The 25,496-nt window shown below is 46.6% G+C and overlaps 1 protein-coding gene across 1 annotated transcript in view; it reads left to right on the top strand.

Moving 5' to 3' along the window:
* The first annotated feature begins 296 nt into the window (after window positions 1-296).
* LOC109893835 (sodium/calcium exchanger 2-like) overlaps window positions 297-25,496 on the top strand; it is a 46,842-nt gene continuing 21,642 nt past the window's right edge. Inside the window, exons 1-3 of the mRNA XM_031828096.1 lie at window positions 297-342; window positions 8,689-8,807; window positions 18,485-18,979. Of these exons, the coding sequence (XP_031683956.1) occupies window positions 297-342; window positions 8,689-8,807; window positions 18,485-18,979 (660 nt within the window). The remainder of the gene's footprint in view (window positions 343-8,688; window positions 8,808-18,484; window positions 18,980-25,496) is intronic.

Below are 25,496 nucleotides of genomic sequence, written 5' to 3' on the forward strand. Positions count from 1 at the left end.
ATAATACTTATAAATATACATTGGTGAGGCGGGTTGCAGGAGAGTGTTTTGAAGATGAGTTGATGGAAAATAAAAATTAAATGTATGTGAAAAAGTTGTAAATATATATATATACAGGACACGACAAGACGAGGACAAAAGACGTCTGAACTGCTATGCCACCTTGGAGAAGTAATAGATAAATAAATAGAGATGGTATGATCAGTAATAGAACAAAGCATAGTTTACATCGTTTTTTGTTGTTCTGTTTTTATATTTAACTCGACAACTCAGTTAAGAACAAATTCTTATTTATAATGACGGCCTACAGCGGCCAAACCCCGGACAACGCTGGGGCCAATTGTGCGAGACACCAAATCACGGGCAGATGTGATGCATCAAGGGATACATCAGTGGCCACCATCTCTTCCAATTGGAAGTAGGAAACACAATTTGTCTCTGTATTCTCAGCCAAGGAAGTCGTAAGTGTCGTGTTTTAAACCAATGCTAGTGCTTGGAAATACAATTTGAAGTTTGGAACGGTCTCTTTCTGTCTTTCTCTCTTTCTGTCTTTCTCTTTGTAAATGTGGTAACTTAATCCGGGATCTCCATGTTCTTTGGGATGATGATGATGATGATGATGATGATCTTCTGCTACGTACAGAACCTGTACTGCTATTTCCATCGAAAACACATCCCTCTTTCATTGAGGAGCTACTACCACCCACACACTTTCTCTCAACACTCACTCTCTGTCATTCAAATATCTAGAGGCCTGTAGAGATGTGCCCTTGTCCCAGCCAGATGTATTCCCCCAGCCAAGAGGCCTCAGGGCTGTACTGTGTAGCTATACCCTTGTATGATGAGGAGCTGTCATCTCTACAGGCAGTACTCCTCCTGGAGGGATCAGTGGACCCCTGGGGGTTAATGATGAGGAGGTGTCATCTCTACAGGCAGTACTCCTCCTGGAGGGATCAGTGGACCCCTGGGGGTTAATGATGAGGAGGTGTCATCTCTACAGGCAGTACTCCTCCTGGAGGGATCAGTGGACCCCTGGGGGTTAATGATGAGGAGGTGTCATCTCTACATGCAGTACTCCTCCTCCACCTCACCTGTTCCCACCTGTTGGCAGACGAGAGAGTCAGGGAAGAGTTAGGGATGTGACAGCTCCAAGACCTCTACGCTACGTTGGTCTACTTAACCCGGGCCTGCCAGAGTCATGGAGCCCGTATTCACAAATCATCTAAGAACAGGAGTGCTGATCTAGGATCTGTTTTACCCCTTTAGTTCATAATGAATGAGGTGATATAGACAGCGTGGGACCTGATCCCAGATCTGGTTGCGTTCAGCCTTACATTGTTTTAAGTATTTTTCAGTGTTCATTTTGATTTTGATGTGAGAAACTTCTGATGCACTTTTCATATTCTTTGTTGTTAATTTACCAGAGTGTGTAGTGATATCTCAATGTATTTACAAAGCCCTTCGTACATCAGCTGATGTCTCAAAGTGCTGTACAGAAACCCAGCCTAAAACCCCAAACAGCAAGCAATGCAGGTGTAGAAGTAGCCTAATGTAGTAGCCTACTGTAGTAGCCTATAGTAGCCTATAGTAGCCTATAGTAGCCTAGTAGCCTAGTAGCCTCTAGTAGCCTAATAGCCTAGAAGCCTATAGTAGCCCAGTAGCCTATAGTAGCCTATAGTAGCCTAGTAGCCTATAGTAGCCTAGAAGCCTATAGTAGCCTAGTAGCCTATAGTAGCCTAGTAGCCTATAGTAGCCTAGAAGCCTATAGTAGCCCAGTAGCCTATAGTAGCCTATAGTAGCCTAGTAGCCTATAGTAGCCTAGTAGCCTATAGTAGCCTCTAGTAGCCTAATAGCCTAGAAGCCTATAGTAGCCCAGTAGCCTATCGTAGTCTAGTGGCCTATAGTAGCCTAGTAGCCTAATGTAGTAGCCTAGTAGCCTATAGTAGCCTAGTAGCCTAATGTAGTAGCCTAGTAGCCTAATGTAGTAGCCTAGTAGCCTATAGAAGCCTAATGTGGTAGCCTATAGTAACTCACACACACTCACATACGCACACTCACACTCACACACTGACACACACTCACACTGGCACACACACTGACACACACTCACACTGACACACACACACACATACTCACACTGACACACAACACACACTGACACACACACACACACACACACACACACACACACACACACACCACACACACACACACACACACACACACACACACACACACTCTCTCAGCCCAATATTGTTCATGCTCTGATGTCATCACATTTTTCTATAACTGCTGTATTCTCTCTCTTTTCTCATGTCCTTCCATTCTCCCTTTCTCCTTTCTCCTCTCTCTTTTCTCATGTCCTTCCATTCTCCCTTTCTCCTTTCTCCTCTCTCTTTTCTCATGTCCTTCCATTCTCCCTTCCTCCCTTTCCTCCTCTCTCCTCTCTCTTTTCTCATGTCCTTCATTTCTCCCTTTCTCCTCTCTCCTCTCTCTTTTCTCATGTCCTTCCATTCTCCCTTCCTCCTCTCTCTTTTCTCATGTCCTTCCATTCTCCCTTTCTCCTCTCTCCTCTCTCCTCTCTCTTTTCTCATGTCCTTCCATTCTCCCTTTCTCCTCTCTCCTCTCTCTTTTCTCATGTCCTTCCATTCTCCCTTCCTCCTCTCTCCTCTCTCTTTTCTCATGTCCTTCCATTCTCCCTTTCTCCTCTCTCCTCTCTCTTTTCTCATGTCCTTCCATTCTCCCTTTCTCCTCTCTCCTCTCTCTTTTCTCATGTCCTTCCATTCTCCCTTTCTCCTCTCTCCTCTCTTTTCTCATGTCCTTCCATTCTCCCTTTCTCCTCTCTCCTCTCTCTTTTCTCATGTCCTTCCATTCTCCCTTTCTCCTCTCTCCTCTCTCTTTTCTCATGTCCTTCCATTCTCCCTTTCTCCTCTCTCCTCTCTCTTTTCTCAATGTCCTTCCATTCTCCCTTTCTCCTCTCTCCTCTCTCTTTTCTCATGTCCTTCCATTCTCCCTTTCTCCTCTCTCCTCTCTCTTTTCTCATGTCCTTCCATTCTCCCTTTCTCCTCTCTCCTCTCTCTTTTCTCATGTCCTTCCATTCTCCCTTTCTCCTCTCTCTTTTCTCATGTCCTTCCATTCTCCCTTTCTCCTCTCTCCTCTCTCTTTTCTCATGTCCTTCCATTCTCCCTTTCTCCTCTCTCCTCTCTCTTTTCTCATGTCCTTCCATTCTCCCTTTCTCCTCTCTCCTCTCTCTTTTCTCATGTCCTTCCATTCTCCCTTTCTCCTCTCTCCTCTCTCTTTTCTCATGTCCTTCCATTCTCCCTTTCTCCTCTCTCTTTTCTCATGTCCTTCCATTCTCCCTTTCTCCTCTCTCCTCTCTCTTTTCTCATGTCCTTCCATTCTCCCTTCCTCCCTTCCTCCTCTCTCCTCTCTCTTTTCTCATGTTCTTCCATTCTCCCTTCCTCCCTTCCTCCTCTCTCCTCTCTCTTTTCTCATGTCCTTCCATTCTCCCTTCCTCCTTTCCTCCTCTCTCCTCTCTCTTTTCTCATGTCCTTCCATTCTCCCTTCCTCCCTTCCTCCTCTCTCCTCTCTCTTTTCTCATGTCCTTCCATTCTCCCTTCCTCCCTTCCTCCTCTCTCCTCTCTCTTTTCTCATGTCCTTCCATTCTCCCTTCCTCCTTTCTCCTCTCTCTTTTCTCATGTCCTTCCATTCTCCCTTTCTCCCTTCCTCCTCTCTCCTCTCTCTTTTCTCATGTCCTTCCATTCTCCCTTCCTCCCTTCCTCCTCTCTCCTCTCTCTTTTCTCATGTCCTTCCATTCTCCCTTCCTCCCTTCCTCCTCTCTCCTCTCTCTTTTCTCATGTCCTTCCATTCTCCCTTCCTCCCTTCCTCCTCTCTCCTCTCTCTTTTCTCATGTCCTTCCATTCTCCCTTCCTCCTTTCTCCTCTCTCTTTTCTCATGTCCTTCCATTCTCCCTTCCTCCCTTCCTCCTCTCTCCTCTCTCTTTTCTCATGTCCTTCCATTCTCCCTTCCTCCCTTCCTTCCTCCCTTCCTGCTCTCTCCTCTCTCCTCTCTCTTTCTCACATCCTTCCATTCCCCTGCTCCTTGTGTTCTCCCTTCCTCCTGTCCCCTCATGCTCTGTCTCTCCAAGCACTGTTACTAGCTGAAGGTAAGTTGTATGCTCTGTCTGGAGGGTCCTTCCCTGGGAGTGATGCATGCTGGTCTTGTTTGTGTCTGTACTAACACCAATGATAGAGAACGTTATAGAATGTTAGAGAATGTTAGAGAACGTTAAGACCACGTAAGAGAATGTTAGAGAATGTTAGAGAACGTTAAGACCACGTAAGAGAATGTTAGAGAACGTTATAGAATGTTAGAGAATGTTAGAGAACGTTATAGAATGTTATAGAATGTTAGAGAACGTTATATAATGTTATAGAATGTTAGAGAACGTTATAGAATGTTATAGAACGTTATAGAATGTTATAGAATGTTAGAGAACGTTATAGAATGTTATAGAATGTTAGAGAACGTTATAGAATGTTAGAGAATGTTAGAGAACGTTATAGAATGTTATAGAATGTTAGAGAATGTTAGAGAACGTTATAGAATGTTAGAGAACGTTAGAGAACATTATAGAATGTTATAGAATGTTAGAGAACGTTAAGACCACGTAAGAGAATGTTAGAGAACGTTAGAGAACGTTATAGAATGTTAGAGAATGTTAGAGAACGTTATAGAATGTTAGAGAATGTTAGAGAATGTTAGAGAACGTTAGAGAACGTTAGAGAATGTTAGAGAACGTTATAGAATGTTAGAGAACGTTATAGAATGTTAGAGAATGTTAGAGAACGTTAAGACCACGTAAGAGAATGTTAGAACCCAGAGTATTGCCCCTTCCAATGTTACAGCGTCCTTCTCGTCTCTGCCCTCTCTCCTTCCTTCCCTCTCTTAATGATTGATTCATGGCCTAATCTGTAGATTAATTAATCATAAACCCATAAATTAGGTTCTCCTGTCAAGAGGAAGGAACAAACACTTGATAACCGTCAAGATAAAAAACCCAGTTCAGATATTAAAATGTTAATTACCACTGTGATGAATTCCAAAATAAATCTGGTTGAGTCAAGAATGTCATCATGCAGTGATGTATAGTGCAGGGAATACTGTGGTACACACTCACTCACTCACTCACTCACTCACTCACTCACTCACTCACATTCACACACACACACACACACACACACACACTACACACCAGAGGGAATGATAGGGAATGATACACACACACACACTACACACACACACACACTACACACCAGAGGGAATGATAGGGAATGATACACACACACACACACACACTACACACACACACTACACACACCCACTACAAACACTACAAACACACACTACACACACACTACACACATACACATACACACACACACACACACTACACACACACACACACACACTACACACACACACACACACACACACACACTACACACACACACACTACACACACACACACACACACACACACACTACACACGCTACACACACACACCCTACACACACTACACACACACACTACACACACACACTACACACACTACGCACACACTACACACACACACTACACACACACACTACACACACTACGCACACACTACACACGCACACACTACACACACACACACACAGTGCAGGGAAATACCATGAAGTGCAGGGGAAGAGTTCTACAGGGAAATATGTGGATAATTATCATGTTAAACACGAGGGGCAATTTCAGGGCTAATGTGGGTACTGTCCTCTGTGGATAATTGTTCGAGACAACTTGTGTGTATGCGTGTGTGTGTGGTTGTGTGTGTGTGTGGTTGTGTGAATCAGGGGGACAGTGTGTGTAAAGTTAGTTATTTATTTAATAGTGTATGTGTTGTCAGCTCAGCAGCCTGGGACTTATATCATAGATGACAGGCCTCAGTGTGTTTGTGTCTGTCTGTGTGCGTGTGCATGTGCCTGTGCCTGTGCCTGTGCCTGTGCCTGTGCCTGTGCGTGTGTGCCTGTGCGTGTGTGTGTGTGTGTGTGTGTGTGTGTGTGTGTGTGTGTGTGTGTGTGTGTGTGTGTGTGTGTGTGTGTGTGTGTGTGTGCACCAGAGGGAATGATAGAGAGATTAGAGGAGAGAAGAAAGGACAGGATAGAGAGATGAGATGACAAGATGATGAGAGGAGAGATGAGAGGACAGGAGAAAGAGAGGACAGGATAGAGAGATGAGAGGACAGGAGAGAGAGATGAGAGGACAGGATAGAGAGATGAGAGGACAGGAGAGAGAGATGAGAGGACAGGAGAGAGAGATGAGAGGACAGGAGAGAGAGATGAGAGGACAGGAGAGAGAGATGAGAGGACAGGAGAAAGAGAGGACAGGAGAGAGAGATGAGAGGACAGGAGAGAGAGAGGACAGGATAGAGAGATGAGAGAAGAGAGGACATGATAGAGGGATGAGAGGAGAGAAGAGAGGATAGAGAGATGAGAGAAGAGAGGGCAGGATAGAGAGAGGACAGGATAGAGAGATGAGAGAAGAGAGGACATGATAGAGGGATGAGAGGAGAGAAGAGAGGATAGAGAGATGAGAGAAGAGAGGGCAGGATAGAGGGATGAGAGAAGAGAGGACATGATAGAGGGATGAGAGAAGAGAGGACAGGATAGGGAGATGAGAGGACAGGATAGAGATGAGAGAAGAGAGGACAGGATAGAGGGATGAGAGAGAGAGGACAGGATAGAGGGATGAGAGAAGGGAGGACAGGATAGAGGGATGAGAGAAGAGAGGACAGGATAGGGAGATGAGAGGACAGGATAGAGATGAGAGAAGATAGGACAGGATAGAGGATGAGAGGAGAGAAGAGAGGACAGGATAGAGATGAGAGAAGAGAGGACAGGATAGAGGGATGAGAGGGGGAGATGAGAGGACAGGACAGGAGAAAGAGAGGACAGGATAGAGATGAGAGAAGAGAGGACAATATAGAGGGATGAGAGAAGAGAGGACAGGATAGAGATGAGAGAAGAGAAGAGAGGACAGGATAGAGATGAGAGAAGAGAGGACAGGATAGAGAGATGAGATGAGAGGACAGGATAGAGAGATGAGAGGAGAGGACAGGATAGAGAGATGAGAGGACAGGATAGAGAGATGAGAGGACAGGAGAGAGAGATGAGAGGACAGGAGAGAGAGATGAGAGGACAGGAGAGAGAGATGAGAGGACAGGAGAGAGAGATGAGATGACATGAGAAAGAGAGGACAGGATAGAGAGATGAGAGGACAGGATAGAGATGAGAGGATAGGATAGAGAGAAGAGAGGACAGGATAGAGATGAGAGAAGAGAGAAGAGAGGACAGGATAGAGGGATGCGAGGGGAAAGGACAGGATAGAGGGATGAGAGAAGAGGACAGGATAGAGAGATGAGAAGAGAGGACAGGATAGAGATGAGAGAAGAGAGGACAGGATAGAGGGATGAGAGGGGAGATGAGAGGACAGGACAGGAGAAAGAGAGGACAGGATAGAGATGAGAGAAGAGAGGACAGGATAGAGGGATGAGAGGGGAGATGAGAGGACAGGACAGGAGAAAGAGAGGACAGGATAGAGATGAGAGAAGAGAGGACAAGATAGAGGGATGAGAGAAGAGAGGACAGGATAGAGATGAGAGAAGAGAAGAGAGGACAGGATAGAGATGAGAGAAGAGAGGACAGGATAGAGAGATGAGAGGACATGATAGAGAGATGAGAGGAGAGGACAGGATAGAGAGATGAGATGAAAGAAGAGAGGACAGGATAGAGAGATGACATCCTATTCCCTATATAGTGCAGTACTGTTGATATTGTATTATGTATGGAATAGGGTGCCATCTGGATCATGTATTCTGTATGGAATAGGGTGCCATCTGGATCATGTATTATGTATGGAATAGGGTGCCATCTGGATCATGTATTTTGTATGGAATAGGGTGCCGTCTGGATCATGTATTCTGTATGGATTAGGGTGCCATCTGGATCATGTATTTTGTATGGAATATAGGGTGCCATCTGGATCATGTATTCTGTATGGATTAGGGTGCCATCTGGGTAATGTATTATGTATGGAATAGGGTGCCAGGATTGACCAGGATCTCTCTCTCTCTCTCTCTCTCTCTCTCCCTCTCTCTCTCTCTCTCTCTCTCTCTCTCTCTCTCTCTCTCTCTCACTCACTCTCCTCTCGCCCTCTCTCTCTCGCCCTCTGTCTCCCTCTCTCTCTCTCTCTCTCTCTCACCCTCTCTCTCTCTCTCTCTCTCTCGCCCTCTCTCTCTCCTCTCCCTGTCTCCCTGCCTCCCCTCCCCTCCGCCCCTCCCTTCCCCATCTCCTCTCCCCTCTCCTTCCCCTGTCTCCTCTCCCCTCTCCCTGGCTCTCCTCTCCTCTCCCCTCTCCTTCCCCTGTCTCCTCTCCTCTCCCCTCTCTTTCCCCTGTCTCCTCTCCTCTCCCCTCTCCTTCCCCTGTCTCCTCTCCTCTCCCCTCTCTTTCCCCTGTCTCCTCTCCTCTCCCCTCTCCTTCCCCTGTCTCCTCTCCTCTCCCCTCTCTTTCCCCTGTCTCCTCTCCCCTCCCCTCTCCTTCCCCTGTCTCCTCTCCTCTCCCCTCTCTTTCCCCTGTCTCCTTTCCTCTCCAAAGATGTCCCAAAGTTGTTGTCAGAGGAAGAGGAAGCTAAGCGGATTGCAGAGATGGGGAAACCATCTCTGGGGGAACACTCCAAAATGGAGGTTTTCATCGAGGAGTCCTATGAGTTCAAGGTATGGGACATTCTGTCACTCCAATAGACACACACACACACACATTCTCCACACAGCGAAACACTCTACCCATCATGTTGAAGTGTATTTTAATTCAGTTGGTTTCACTGCCACCAGGTGGTGAATCATGTGAACTTCATGTCTTTATTCTGATAACGACCTCCTCCTCACCTCTTCATCAGACTGTGTTTGTGACTGAGTATGTGTCCCAAAATGCACCCTATTCCTTATGTTTGCATTATTATGACTTATATTTTTTGGCTCGAATTTTGGCCGAAAGTAGTGCACTATATAGGGAAAAAGTGCGTCACCCTCAAGTTGAAAGAGCTACACTGGCAAATAGCACTGCCACTAAGGTTGAGTACTGAAGGAAAGGCTTTCATCTCGGGTCGTCGTGGGGGAAAGACTCATCGTTAAAACATTTGTAAACAACCGCTTGCAGTTCTGAGCCAACTTGGATACTGAGGAGATCCTGAGGGAAATCAACGAGCATCAACAGCTTTAGAGGAACAAGATACTCCATCGTGGATCTGGCAAAGATCTCACAAAATAACTTTAATAACCCGACAAAACAACAGAGAGACAGATTCATCTACTGACACTTACCGTTGAGGTAGAGGCTAGTGGCTAGTGCTGGAATCCATGCAACACTGGAAAAGTTGTGTGAGGAGGTAGCAGAGTGGAGGGGGGTAACAGAGTGGAGGGGGTAGTAGAGTGGAGGGGGTAGCAGAGTGGAGGGGGTAGCAGAGTGGAGGGGGTAGCGGAGTAGAGGGGGTAGCGGAGTGGAGGGGGTCGCAGAGTGGAGGGGGTAGCAGAGTGGAGGGGGTAGTAGAGTGGAGGGTGTAGTAGAGTGGAGGGGGTAGTAGAGTAGAGGGGGTAGTAGAGTGGAGGGGGTAGCAGAGTGGAGGGGGTAACAGAGTGGAGGGGGTAGTAGAGTGGAGGGGGTAGGAGAGTGGAGGGGGTAGTAGAGTAGAGGGGGTAGTAGAGTAGAGGGGGTAGCAGAGTGGAGGGGGTAGCAGAGTGGAGGGGGTAGTAGAGTGGAGGGGGTAGTCGAGTAGAGGGGGTAGCAGAGTGGAGGGGTTAGCAGAGTGGAGGGAGTAGCAGAGTGGAGGGGGTAGTAGAGTGGAGGGCGTAGCAGAGTGGAGGGGGTAGTAGATTGGAGAGGGTAGTAGAGTCGAGGGGTAGCAGAGTGGAGGAGGTAGCAGAGTGGAGGGGGTAGTAGAGTGGAGGGGGTAGCAGAGTGGAGGGGGTAGTAGAGTGGAGGAGTAGCAGAGTGGAGGGGGTAGCAGAGTGGAGAGGGTAGCAGAGTGGAGGGGGTAGCAGAGTGGAGAGGGTAGCAGAGTGGAGGGGGTAGCAGAGTGGAGAGGGTAGCAGAGTGGAGGGGGTAGCAGAATCAAGGGGGTAGCAGAATCGAGGGGGTAGCAGAGTGGAGGGGGTAGCAGGGTGGAGGGGGTATTAGAGTGGAGGGGGTAGCAGAGTGGAGGGGGTAGCAGAATCGAGGGGGAGCTTGGAGTATAGCCAAGAAGAGAGCAAGGCACTCACAGCCAAGGTAAAAACCCTCGATTCCAACATGGATTGTCTACTAAGGGAAAACAGGATGATGAGGGAGTCAAAACTAGACATCCAAACCCGAAGCATTTGTGAAAATCTAATATTTTGTGGGGGGGGGGCATTCCTGAGGACGTCTCCAATAATCCAGAGGGGAGATCAGAGAATTCATCTGTCTTGAAACTTCCTCTAGAGACTGTAAAACAAGGTGTCTCGGAGCGACAAGACCAAGGGTCCCCGACTGATCATCTTCAAAATTTGAATAACAAAAGGATCTGATCAAAATCGGGGGAAGGGACCTTAAAGGAGGAGGAGTTTAAAAGGACTAGAATCAGTCTCAAAGACCAATTTCTTTGTCTACATATTTATCTTTGTCTACATGTACCATGTTTATCATGTTTATCTTTGTCTACATGTACCATGGTTATCTTTGTCTACATGTACCATGTTTATCTTTGCCCACATGTACCATGTTTATCTTTGTCCACATGTACCATGTTTACCATGTTTATCTTTGTCTACATGTGCCATGTTTATCTTTGTCTTCATGTACCATGTTTATCTTTGTCTACATGTACCATGTTTATCATGTTTATCTTTGTCTACATGTTTATCTTTGTCTACATGTACCATGTTTACCATGTTTATCTTTGTCAACATATTTATCTTTGTCTACATGTACCATGTTTATCATGTTTATCTTTGTCTACATGTACCATGTTTATCATGTTTATCTTTGTCTACATGTTTATCATTGTCAACATGTACCATGTTTATCTTTGTCTACATGTTTATCTTTGTCTACATGTACCATGTTTATCTTTGTCTACATGTACCGTGTTTACCATGTTTATCTTTGTCTACATGTGCCATGTTTATCATGTCTATCTTTGTCTACATGTACCATGTTTATCTTTGTCTACATGTACCATGTTTATCTTTGTCTACATGTACCATGTTTATCTTTGTCTACATGTACCATGTTTACCATGTTTATCTTTGTCTACATATTTATCTTTGTCTACATGTACCAGGTCTATCATGTTTATCTTTGTCTACATGTACCATGTTTATCTTTGTCTACATGTACCATGTTTACCTTTGTCTACATGTACCATGTTTATCTTTGTCTACATGTTTCATGTTTATCTTTGTCTACATGTACCATGTTTATATTTGTCTATATGTACCATGTTTACCATGTTTATCTTTGTCTACATGTACCGTTTTATCTTTGTCTACATGTACCATGTTTACCATGTTTATCTTTGTTTACATGTACCATGTTTACCATGTTTATCTTTGTCCACATGTACCATGTTTATCTTTGTCTACATGTACCATGTTTATCTTTGTCTACATGTACCATGTTTACCATGGTTTATCTTTGTCTACATATTTATCTTTGTCTACATGTACCATGTTTACCATGTTTATCTTTGTCTACATATTTATCTTTGTCTACATGTACCATGTTTATCATGTTTATCTTTGTCTACATGTACCATGTTTATCTTTGTCTACATATACCATGTTTATCTTTGTCTACATGTACCATGTTTATCATGTTTATCTTTGTCTACATGTTTTTCTTTGTCTACATGTACCATGTTTATCTTTGTCTACATGTTTATCTTTGTCTACATGTACCATGTTTATCTTTGTCTACATGTACCACGTTTACCATTTTATCTTTGTCTACATGTACCATGTTTATCTTTGTCTACATGTACCATGTTTATATTTGTCTACATTTCCCATGTTTACCATGTTAATCTACAGTACCAGTTCAAAGTTTGGACACACATACTCAAGGGGTTTTCTTTATTTTGACTATTTTTTAACTGGCTGGCTATACATATTTCACCCCGTTACCATAACTAGATACTATTCTAAATTGAGGATAATTAGTCTGATGTTTACAACTAAAAAAACAGGTTGCAACTGTATGTGTTTTCCTCCCTTGGCTGTTTGTGATACAATGCCACAGATCTTAGAAAATAGTCAAGATATGATGTGTGTGATATTTTTATGTGATTTAATGAGAATATATTTTCTTTATGTCTTCACTATTAATCTGCTATGTAGAAAATAGTTTAACAAAAACTTTGTTTAACCTTTATTTAACTAGGCAAGTGAGTTAAGAACAAATTCTTATTTTCAATGACAGCCTAGGAACAGTGGGTTAACTGCCTGTTCAGGGGGCAGAACGACAGATTTGTACCTTGTCAGCTCGAGGATTCGATCTTGCAAACTTTCGGTTACTAGTCCAACGCTCTAACCACTAGGCTACCCTGCCGCCTCTACACTCTAACCACTATGCTACCCTGCCACCTCTACACTCTAACCACTAGGCTACCCTGCCGCCTCTACACTCTAACCACTAGGCTACCCTGCCTCCTCTACACTCTAACCACTAGGCTACCCTGCCGCCTCTACACTCTAACCACTAGGCTACCCTGCCTCCTCTACACTCTAACCACTAGGCTACCCTGCCACCTCTACACTCTAACCACTAGGCTACCCTGCCACCTCTACACTCTAACCACTAGGCTACCCTGCCGCCTCTACACTCTAACCACTAGACTACCCTGCCGCCTCTACACTCTAACCACTAGGCTACCCTACCACCTCTACACTCTAACCACTAGGCTACCCTACCACCTCTACACTCTAACCACTAGGCTACCCTGCCACCTCTACACTCTAACCACTAGGCTACCCTGCCACCTCTACACTCTAACCACTAGGCTACCCTGCCGCCTCTACACTCTAACCACTAGGCTACCCTACCACCTCTACACTCTAACCACTAGGCTACCCTACCTCCTCTACACTCTAACCACTAGGCTACCCTACCTCCTCTACACTCTAACCACTAGGCTACCTGCCCCCTCTACACTCTAACCACTAGGCTACCCTACCTCCTCTACACTCTAACCACTAGGCTACCCTACCTCCTCTACACTCTAACCACTAGGCTACCCTACCTCCTCTACACTCTAACCACTAGGCTACCCTACCTCCTCTACACTCTAACCTCTAGGCTACCCTGCCGCCTCTACACTCTAACCACTAGGCTACCCTACCTCCTCTACACTCTAACCACTAGGCTACCCTACCTCCTCTACACTCTAACCACTAGGCTACCCTGCCACCTCTACACTCTAACCACTAGGCTACCCTGCCTCCTCTACACTCTAACCACTAGGCTACCCTGCCGCCTCTACACTCTAACCACTAGGCTACCTGCCACCTCTACACTCTAACCACTAGGCTACCCTGCCGCCTCTACACTCTAACCACTAGGCTACCCTACCTCCTCTACACTCTAACCACTAGGCTACCCTGCAGCCTCCACACTCTAACCACTAGGCTACCCTGCCACCTCTACACTCTAACCACTAGGCTACCCTGCCGCCTCTACACTCTAACCACTAGGCTACCCTGCAGCCTCCACACTCTAACCACTAGGCTACCCTACCTCCTCTACACTCTAACCACTAGGCTACCCTACCTCCTCTACACTCTAACCACTAGGCTACCCTGCCACCTCTACACTCTAACCACTAGGCTACCCTGCCGCCTCTACACTCTAACCACTAGGCTACCCTGCCGCCTCTACACTCTAACCACTAGGCTACCCTGCCTCCTCTACACTCTAACCACTAGGCTACCCTGCCACCTCTACACTCTAACCACTAGGCTACCCTGCCGCCTCTACACTCTAACCACTAGGCTACCCTGCAGCCTCCACACTCTAACCACTAGGCTACCCTACCTCCTCTACACTCTAACCACTAGGCTACCCTACCTCCTCTACACTCTAACCACTAGGCTACCCTGCCACCTCTACACTCTAACCACTAGGCTACCCTGCCGCCTCTACACTCTAACCACTAGGCTACCCTGCCGCCTCTACACTCTAACCACTAGGCTACCCTGCCGCCTCTACACTCTAACCACTAGGCTACCCTGCCTCCTCTACACTCTAACCACTAGGCTACCCTGCCGCCTCTACACTCTAACCACTAGGCTACCCTACCTCCTCTACACTCTAACCACTAGGCTACCCTGCCGCCTCTACACTCTAACCACTAGGCTACCCTGCCACCTCTACACTCTAACCACTAGGCTACCCTGCCGCCTCTACACTCTAACCACTAGGCTACCCTGCCGCCTCTACACTCTAACCACTAGGCTACCCTACCTCCTCTACACTCTAACCACTAGGCTACCCTGCAGCCTCCACACTCTAACCACTAGGCTACCCTGCCGCCTCTACACTCTAACCACTAGGCTACCCTGCAGCCTCCACACTCTAACCACTAGGCTACCCTGCCACCTCTACACTCTAACCACTAGGCTACCCTGCCGCCTCTACCCTCTAACCACTAGGCTACCCTGCCGCCTCTACACTCTAACCACTAGGCTAACCTACCTCTACACTCTAACCACTAGGCTACCCTGCCGCCTCTACACTCTAACCACTAGGCTACCCTGCCACCTCTACACTCTAACCACTAGGCTACCCTGCCGCCTCTACACTCTAACCACTAGGCTACCCTGCCGCCTCTACACTCTAACCACTAGGCTACCCTACCTCCTCTACACTCTAACCACTAGGCTACCCTGCAGCCTCCACACTCTAACCACTAGGCTACCCTGCCGCCTCTACACTCTAACCACTAGGCTACCCTGCAGCCTCCACACTCTAACCACTAGGCTACCCTGCCACCTCTACACTCTAACCACTAGGCTACCCTGCCGCCTCTACCCTCTAACCACTAGGCTACCCTGCCGCCTCTACACTCTAACCACTAGGCTACCCTACCTCTACACTCGAACCACTAGGCTACCCTACCTCCTCTACACTCTAACCACTAGGCTACCCTACCTCCTCTACACTCTAACCACTAGGCTACCCTGCCACCTCTACACTCTAACCACTAGGCTACCCTACCTCCTCTACACTCTAACCACTAGGCTACCCTACCCCCTCTACACTCTAACCACTAGGCTACCCTACCCCCTCTACACTCTAACCACTAGGCTACCCTACCTCCTCTACACTCTAACCACTAGGCTACCCTGCCTCCTCTACACTCTAACCACTAGGCTACCCTGCAGCCTCCACACTCTAACCACTAGGCTACCCTACCTCCTCTACACTCTAACCACTAGGCTACCCTGCCACCTCTACACTCTAACCACTAGGCTACCCTGCCGCCTCTACACTCTAACCACTAGGCTACCCTGCCGCCTCTACACTCTAACCACTAGGCTACCCTGCAGCCTCCACACTCTAACCACTAGGCTACCTGCCACCTCTACACTCTAACAACTAGGCTACCCTGCCTCCTCTACACTCTAACCACTAGGCTACCCTGCCACCTCTACACTCTAACCACTAGGCTACCCTACCCCCTCTACACTCTAACCACTAGGCTACCCTGCCGCCTCTACACTCTAACCACTAGGCTACCCTGCCACCTCTACACTCTAACCACTAGGCTACCATACCCCCTCTACACTCTAACCACTAGGCTACCCTGCCACCTCTACACTCTAACCACTAGGCTACCATACCCCCTCTACACTCTAACCACTAGGCTACCCTGCCGCCTCTACACTCTAACCACTAGGCTACCCTGCCGCCTCTACACTCTAACCACTAGGCTACCCTGCCGCCTCTACACTCTAACCACTAGGCTACCCTGCCGCCTCTACACTCTAACCACTAGGCTACCCTGCCGCCTCTACACTCTAACCACTAGGCTACCCTGCCACCTCTACACTCTAACCACTAGGCTACCCTGCCGCCTCTACACTCTAACCACTAGGCTACCCTACCTCCTCTACACTCTAACCACTAGGCTACCCTGCCTCCTCTACACTCTAACCACTAGGCTACCCTACCACCTCTACACTCTAACCACTAGGCTACCCTACCTCCTCTACACTCTAACCCTGCCTCCCCTTGAATGAGTTGGTGTGTCCAAAACGTTTGAATGGTACTGTATGTTTACAATAAGCAATGGGAAGATATCCGACCAGGGACGTTGGGCAATAATAACATATCGGATTTTTAATATATATATGTTTTTAATAGCTATATATAATACAAGTCGAGGTGAGGGCGAAATGCATGTGGTGGTTGATCTGCTTCTGTTCTGTGGGTGGCTCTGTGCTCTTTTCAAAGGATGGGTCCCGGTCTCTCTGGGGCCTTGGGGGTCAGGGGTGAAATAGTGGGAACAACCCAACTCGGGATGAGGAGGGCTTTTAGAGGGTGGAATAGTGGGAACAACCCAACTCGGGATGAGGAGGGCTTTTAGAGGGTGGAATAGTGGGAACAACCCAACTCGGGATGAGGAGGGCTTTTAGAGGGTGGAATAGTGGGAACAACCCAACTCGGGATGAGGAGGGCTTTTAGAGGGTGGAATAGTGGGAACAACCCAACTCGGGATGAGGAGGGCTTTTAGAGGGTGGAATAGTGGGAACAACCCAACTCGGGATGAGGAGGGCTTTTAGAGGGTGGAATAGTGGGAACAACCCAACTCGGGATGAGGAGGGCTTTTAGAGGGTGGAATAGTGGGAACAACCCAACTCGGGATGAGGAGGGCTTTTAGAGGGTGGAATAGTGGGAACAACCCAACTCGGGATGAGGAGGGCTTTTAGAGGGTGGAATAGTGGGAACAACCCAACTCGGGATGAGGAGGGCTTTTAGAGGGTGGAATAGTGGGAACAACCCAACTCGGGATGAGGAGGGCTTTTAGAGGGTGGAATAGTGGGAACAACCCAACTCGGGATGAGGAGGGCTTTTAGAGGGTGGAATAGTGGGAACAACCCAACTCGGGATGAGGAGGGCTTTTAGAGGGTGGAATAGTGGGAACAACCCAACTCGGGATGAGGAGGGCTTTTAGAGGGTGGAATAGTGGGAACAACCCAACTCGGGATGAGGAGGGCTTTTAGAGGGTGGAATAGTGGGAACAACCCAACTCGGGATGAGGAGGGCTTTTAGAGGGTGGAATAGTGGGAACAACCCAACTCGGGATGAGGAGGGCTTTTAGAGGGTGGAATAGTGGGAACAACCCAACTCGGGATGAGGAGGGCTTTTAGAGGGTGGAATAGTGGGAACAACCCAACTCGGGATGAGGAGGGCTTTTAGAGGGTGGAATAGTGGGAACAACCCAACTCGGGATGAGGAGGGCTTTTAGAGGGTGGAATAGTGGGAACAACCCAACTCGGGATGAGGAGGGCTTTTAGAGGGTGGAATAGTGGGAACAACCCAACTCGGTTCATCATGTTACTGTTTAATGGTACGTTTACAAAACATATATTGTGATGAATAGAATTGAAAGTTGTGTCTCATTATGGTAAGTGGTGAAATAAGTATAGCCAGTTACAATTGTAATGGCCTAGCAGATAATAAGAAAAGACAATCAGTATTTACCTGGCTATAAGAGAAGGAATATAATATCTATTGTTTTACAGGAAACTCATTCAACAATTTTAGATGAAGTTTTGTGGAAAATGATTGGAGGGGGATTAAATATATTTCTTTAATGGGGGCAAAGAAATTCAAAAGGGTTGATGGTTTTAATTAACAGTCATTTTGATCCAAATCCAAATGTGTATATAGTCCCAACAGATCATCAAGGTGGATTATTTTAAATATGTTATTGGACAATAAACAGATATGGCTCATTAACCTATACGGTCCGAATAATGACTCCCGTACGGGAGTTGTAGCGATGAGACAAGACCGCCAATTGGATACCACGAAAAAGGGGTAAAATAAAGAAGAAGAAGAAGAAGAAGAAGAAAGATCCAGTGTCATATATTATAAGAATAATGCGAACTGGATGGAATATGGGGAAAAATGCACAAAATCCCTTTTCAATCTTCAACATAGAAATGCTACCAAAAAATATTTATTGCCACTTGTTACAAAAGATGGAGTCACGCATGATTTACCAAATTATATTTTGAAAGAGGAACTAACTTTGTGAATATGTTTTCGTTTCAGTCTCCTCTCCACTAACCGAAGATAATTGTCTGGATCTTTTCCCTCATAATCATGTAAAATTAACATTTGTACAGAAAGACTCATGTGAGGCCAATTACAGGAGGAACTTCCTGATGCAATTAAAGACTTTAAGTCCAGGAAAACTCCAGGGCTGGATGGCAGACCAGTGGAGGAATACCAGACTCCAGGGCTGGATGGCAGACCAGTGGAGGAATACCAGACTCCAGGGCTGGATGGCAGACCAGTGGAGGAATACCAGACTCCAGGGCTGGATGGCAGACCAGTGGAGGAATACCAGACTCCAGGGCTGGATGGCAGACCAGTGGAGGAATACCAGACTCCAGGGCTGGATGGCAGACCAGTGGAGGAATACCAGACTCCAGGGCTGGATGGCAGACCAGTGGAGGAATACCAGACTCCAGGGCTGGATGGCAGACCAGTGGAGGAATACCAGACTCCAGGGCTGGATGGCAGACCAGTGGAGGAATACCAGACTCCAGGGCTGGATGGCAGACCAGTGGAGGAATACCAGACTCCAGGGCTGGATGGCATACCAGTGGAGGAATACCAGACTCTAGGGCTGGATGGCATACCAGTGGAGGAATACCAGACTCCAGGGCTGGATGGCAGACCAGTGGAGGAATACCAGACTCCAGGGCTGGATGGCAGACCAGTGGAGGAATACCAGACTCCAGGGCTGGATGGCATACCAGTGGAGGAATACCAGACTCCAGGGCTGGATGGCATACCAGTGAAGGAATACCAGACTCCAGGGCTGGATGGCAGACCAGTGGAGGAATACCAGACTCCAGGGCTGGATGGCAGACCAGTGGAGGAATACCAGACTCCAGGGCTGGATGGCAGACCAGTGGAGGAATACCAGACTCCAGGGCTGGATGGCAGACCAGTGGAGGAATACCAGACTCCAGGGCTGGATGGCATACCAGTGGAGGAATACCAGACTCCAGGGCTGGATGGCAGACCAGTGGAGGAATACCAGACTCCAGGGCTGGATGGCAGACCAGTGGAGGAATACCAGACTCCAGGGCTGGATGGCAGACCAGTGGAGGAATACCAGACTCCAGGGCTGGATGGCAGACCAGTGGAGGAATACCAGACTCCAGGGCTGGATGGCAGACCAGTGGAGGAATACCAGACTCCAGGGCTGGATGGCAGACCAGTGGAGGAATACCAGACTCCAGGGCTGGATGGCATACCAGTGGAGGAATACCAGACTCTAGGGCTGGATGGCATACCAGTGGAGGAATACCAGACTCCAGGGCTGGATGGCAGACCAGTGGAGGAATACCAGACTCCAGGGCTGGATGGCAGACCAGTGGAGGAATACCAGACTCCAGGGCTGGATGGCATACCAGTGGAGGAATACCAGACTCCAGGGCTGGATGGCATACCAGTGAAGGAATACCAGACTCCAGGGCTGGATGGCAGACCAGTGGAGGAATACCAGACTCCAGGGCTGGATGGCAGACCAGTGGAGGAATACCAGACTCCAGGGCTGGATGGCAGACCAGTGGAGGAATACCAGACTCCAGGGCTGGATGGCAGACCAGTGGAGGAATACCAGACTCCAGGGCTGGATGGCAGACCAGTGGAGGAATACCAGACTCCAGGGCTGGATGGCAGACCAGTGGAGGAATACCAGACTCGAGGGCTGGATGGCATACCAGTGGAGGAATACCAGACTCCAGGGCTGGATGGCAGACCAGTGGAGGAATACCAGACTCCAGGGCTGGATGGCAGACCAGTGGAGGAATACCAGACTCCAGGGCTGGATGGCAGACCAGTGGAGGAATACCAGACTCCAGGGCTGGATGGCAGACCAGTGGAGGAATACCAGACTCCAGGGCTGGATGGCATACCAGTGGAGGAATACCAGACTCCAGGGCTGGATGGCATACCAGTGGAGGAATACCAGACTCCAGGGCTGGATGGCAGACCAGTGGAGGAATACCAGACTCCAGGGCTGGATGGCATACCAGTGGAGGAATACCAGACTCCAGGGCTGGATGGCATACCAGTGGAGGAATACCAAACCTTTTTGATATACTCATGTTTTAACCACTGCTATATAGATTATCGGACACGCAACAAGGTCTGATTTCTTTATTACTGAAAAATAATCCATGTAGTAAATATAAAGATCCAGTCCGTAAAAAAAAATTGTTGTTATGCAAAAATGATAGCTAAATGCTTAGCGCATGGAATTAAAAAGATATTGTCAGATATTTTCCATCCTAATCAAGGATTTTACATTTTACATGGACGGTACATTGAAGATAATATAAGACAATTGTACTGGAAACAATAGAATACTTTGAAATATCGGGGAAATCAGGCCTGGTTTTCATAGCTGATTTTGAGAAGGCTTTTGATAAAGTACGACTGGAGTTTATATATAAATGCCTAGAATATTTCAGTTTTGGAGAATCTCTTCTAAAATGGATTAGTTATGTATAGTAACCCTAGGTGTAAAATAGTAACTAATGGCTACATCTCAGAAAGTTTTAAACTGCCAAGAGGAGTAAAACAAGGTTGTCCACTATCAGCATATCTATTTATTATTGCCATCGAAATGTTAGCTGTTAAAATTAGATCCAACAATAATATTAAGGGATTAGAAATCTGTGGCTTAAAAACAAATGTGTCATTGTACGCTGATGATTCATGTTTTCTTTTAAAACCATAATTAGGATCTAGATAATTTTGCTAACCTCTCTGGATTAAAACCAAATTATGATAAGTGTACTATATTTCGTATTGGATCACTAAAAAATGTAACTTTTACATTTCCGTGTAGTTCACCAATTAAATGGTCTGACGGGGATGTGGACATACTCGGTATACAAATCCCGAAAGAAAGAAATGATCTCACTCCAATAAATTTTTATAGAAAGTTAGCAAAAATAGGTAAGATCTTGTTACCATGGAAAGGAAAATACCTGACTATTTGTGGAAAAATCACCCTGATTAACTGTTTAGTTATAACACAGTTGACCTATTTGCATATGGTTTTGCCTACACCTAGTGACCTGCTTTTTAAATTATATTAACAAAAAATATAAAATTTGGAACGGAAAGCCAGACAAAATGTAAAGGGCCTATTTATATAATGAACATGAATCCAGAGGGCAGAAATGATTCAATATTAAAGTGTTAGACCTCTCACTGTATTCAGATTACAACCTCTCCCTTTATTCAGATTACAACCTCTCCCTTTATTCAGATTACAACCTCTCACTGTATTCAGATTACAACCTCTCACTGTATTCAGATTACAACCTCTCCCTTTATTCAGATTACAACCTCTCCCTTTATTCAGATTACAACCTCTCACTGTATTCAGATTACAACCTCTCCCTTTATTCAGATTACAACCTCTCCCTTTGTACAGATTACAACCTCTCCCTTTATTCAGATTACAACCTCTCCCTTTATTCAGATTACAACCTCTCACTGTATTCAGATTACAACCTCTCCCTTTATTCAGATTACAACCTCTCCCTTTATTCAGATTACAACCTCTCCCTTTATTCAGATTACAACCTCTCACTGTATTCAGATTACAACCTCTCCCTTTATTCAGATTACAACCTCTCCCTTTATTCAGATTACAACCTCTCACTAAAGGCATCAGTCATACAAAAGTTATACTTAAATACAAAATGGTTCTCGTGTAAATTAGTAAGAATGTCTCACCACATGTTCAAGAATGGCCTTTTTCCCTTGGTTCAGATTACAACCTCTCCTTTTATTCAGATTACAAACTCTCCCTTTATTCAGAATACAACCTCTCCCTTTGTTCAGATTACAACCTCTCACTTGGTTTAGATTATAACCTCTCCCTTTGGTTCAGATTACAACCTCTCCCTTTATTCAGATTACAACCTCTCCCTTTGTTCAGATTACAACCTCTCCCTTTGTTCAGATTACAACCTCTCACTTGGTTTAGATTATAACCTCTCCCTTTGGTTCAGATTACAACCTCTCCCTTTATTCAGATTACAACCTCTCCCTTTGTTCAGATTACAACCTCTCCCTTTATTCAGATTACAACCTCTCCCTTTATTCAGATTACAACCTCTCACTGTATTCAGATTACAACCTCTCCCTTTATTCAGAATACAACCTCTCCCTTTGTTCAGATTACAACCTCTCACTGTATTCAGATTACAACCTCTCCTTTTATTCAGATTACGACCTCTCACTGTATTCAGATTACAACCTCTCCCTTTATTCAGATTACAACCTCTCACTGTATTCAGATTACAACCTCTCCCTTTATTCAGATTACAACCTCTCACTGTATTCAGATTACAACCTCTCCCTTTATTCAGATTACAACCTCTCACTGTATTCAGATTACAACCTCTCCCTTTATTCAGATTACAACCTCTCCCTTTATTCAGATTACAACCTCTCCCTTTATTCAGAATACAACCTCTCCCTTTGTTCAGATTACAACCTCTCACTTGGTTTAGATTATAACCTCTCCCTTTGTTCAGATTACAACCTCTCCCTTTGTTCAGATTACAATCTCTCCCTTGGTTCAGATTACAACCTCTCCCTTTATTCAGATTACAACCTCTCCTGTATTCAGATTACAACCTCTCCCTTGGTTCAGATTACAACCTCTCCCTTTATTCAGATTACAACCTCTCCCTTGGTTCAGATTACAACCTCTCCCTTTGTTCAGATTACAACCTCTCCCTTTATTCAGATTACAACCTATCCTTTTATTCAGATTACAACCTCTCCTTTTATTCAGATTACAACCTCTCCCTTGGTTCAGATTACAACCTCTCCCTTTATTCAGATTACAACCTCTCCCTTTGTTCAGATTACAACCTCTCCCTTTGTACAGATTACAACCTCTCCCTTTATTCAGATTACAACCTCTCCCTTTATTCAGATTACAACCTCTCACTGTATTCAGATTACAACCTCTCACTGTATTCAGATTACAACCTCTCTCTATATTCAGATTACAACCTCTCCCTTTATTCAGATTACAACCTCTCCCTTGGTTCAGATTACAACCTCTCCCTTTATTCAGATTACAACCTCTCCCTTGGTTCAGATTACAACCTCTCCCTTTATTCAGATTACAACCTCTCCCTTTATTCAGATTACAACCTCTCCTTTGGTTCAGATTACAACCTCTCCCTTGGTTCAGATTACAACCTCTCCCTTTATTCAGATTACAACCTCTCCCTTTATTCAGATTACAACCTCTCCCTTGGTTCAGATTACAACCTCTCCCTTTATTCAGATTACAACCTCTCCCTTTATTCAGATTACAACCTCTCCTTTGGTTCAGATTACAACCTCTCCCTTGGTTCAGATTACAACCTCTCCCTTTATTCAGATTACAACCTCTCCCTTTATTCAGATTACAACCTCTCCCTTTATTCAGATTACAACCTCTCACTGTATTCAGATTACAACCTGCTCACTCAGTTACTTGCAATTTCAATTTCAGTGTAATCCACCTTAAAAGACAGAACAAATAATACAACAAATATTGTGGTTAAACTCAAATATACTAATTGAACAACAAAAAAACATTTTTTTTTAAAAGTATAATTTTTGTAAATGATATCATAAATAGGACAGGTGGAGTTATGTCACACATGCAGCTAACACAGACATATGGAAATGTCTGCTCTACCCAAATTACAACCAATTAATTGCAGCATTACCACAAAAATGGAAGAGGCAAGTAGAAGGGGAAACAAGTAAGGAACTTGTATGTCGGCCCTGTATTAAAGAACATAAATGGTTAAAGAGAAGTGGAACTGGAGATAGATGGGATGGGCTGAGGGAAGCTGAGGGGTGGGATGTGGAACTGGAGACAGGTGGGATGGGCTGAGGGACGCTGAGGGGTGGGATGTGGAACTGGAGACAGGTGGGATGGGCTGAGGGACGCTGAGGGGTGGGATGTGGAACTGGAGACAGGTGGGATGGGCTGAGGGAAGCTGAGGGTTGGGATGTGGAATAGGAGCTAGATGGGCTGGGCTGAGTGTTGGGATGTGGAGTTGGAGACAGGTTGGAGATAGATGGGATGAGCTGAGGGAAGCAGAGGGTTGGGATGTGGAACTGGAGACAGGTGGGAGTGGAGTTGCTGGGCTGAGGGATGCTGAGGGTTGGGATGTGGAACTGGAGACAGGTGGGAGTGGAGTTGCTGGGCTGAGGGATGCTGAGGGTTGGGATGTGGAACTGGAGACAGGTGGGAGTGGAGTTGCTGGGCTGAGGGATGCTGATTGTTGGGATGTGGAACTGGAGACAGGTGGGAGTTGAGTTGCTGGGCTGAGGGATGCTGAGGGTTGGGATGTGGAACTGGAGACAGGTGGGATGGGCTGAGGGACGCTGAGGGGTGGGATGTGGAACTGGAGACAGGTGGGATGGGCTGAGGGACGCTGAGGGGTGGGATGTGGAACTGGAGACAGGTGGGATGGGCTGAGGGAAGCTGAGGGTTGGGATGTGGAATAGGAGCTAGATGGGCTGGGCTGAGTGTTGGGATGTGGAGTTGGAGACAGGTTGGAGATAGATGGGATGAGCTGAGGGAAGCAGAGGGTTGGGATGTGGAACTGGAGACAGGTGGGAGTGGAGTTGCTGGGCTGAGGGATGCTGAGGGTTGGGATGTGGAACTGGAGACAGGTGGGAGTGGAGTTGCTGGGCTGAGGGATGCTGAGGGTTGGGATGTGGAACTGGAGACAGGTGGGAGTGGAGTTGCTGGGCTGAGGGATGCTGATTGTTGGGATGTGGAACTGGAGACAGGTGGGAGTTGAGTTGCTGGGCTGAGGGATGCTGAGGGTTGGGATGTGGAACTGGAGACAGGTGGGAGTGGAGTTGCTGGGCTGAGGGATGCTGAGGGTTGGGATGTGGAACTGGAGACAGGTGGGAGTGGAGTTGCTGGGCTGAGGGATGCTGAGGGTTGGGATGTGGAACTGGAGACAGGTGGGAGTTGAGTTGCTGGGCTGAGGGAAGCTGAGGGTTGGGATGTGGAACTGGAGACAGGTGGGAGTGGAGTTGCTGGGCTGAGGGATGCTGAGGGTTGGGATGTGGAACTGGAGACAGGTGGGAGTGGAGTT

Source organism: Oncorhynchus kisutch, linkage group LG7 (genome assembly GCF_002021735.2).
Source record: "Oncorhynchus kisutch isolate 150728-3 linkage group LG7, Okis_V2, whole genome shotgun sequence".
Lineage (NCBI taxonomy): Eukaryota > Metazoa > Chordata > Actinopteri > Salmoniformes > Salmonidae > Oncorhynchus > Oncorhynchus kisutch.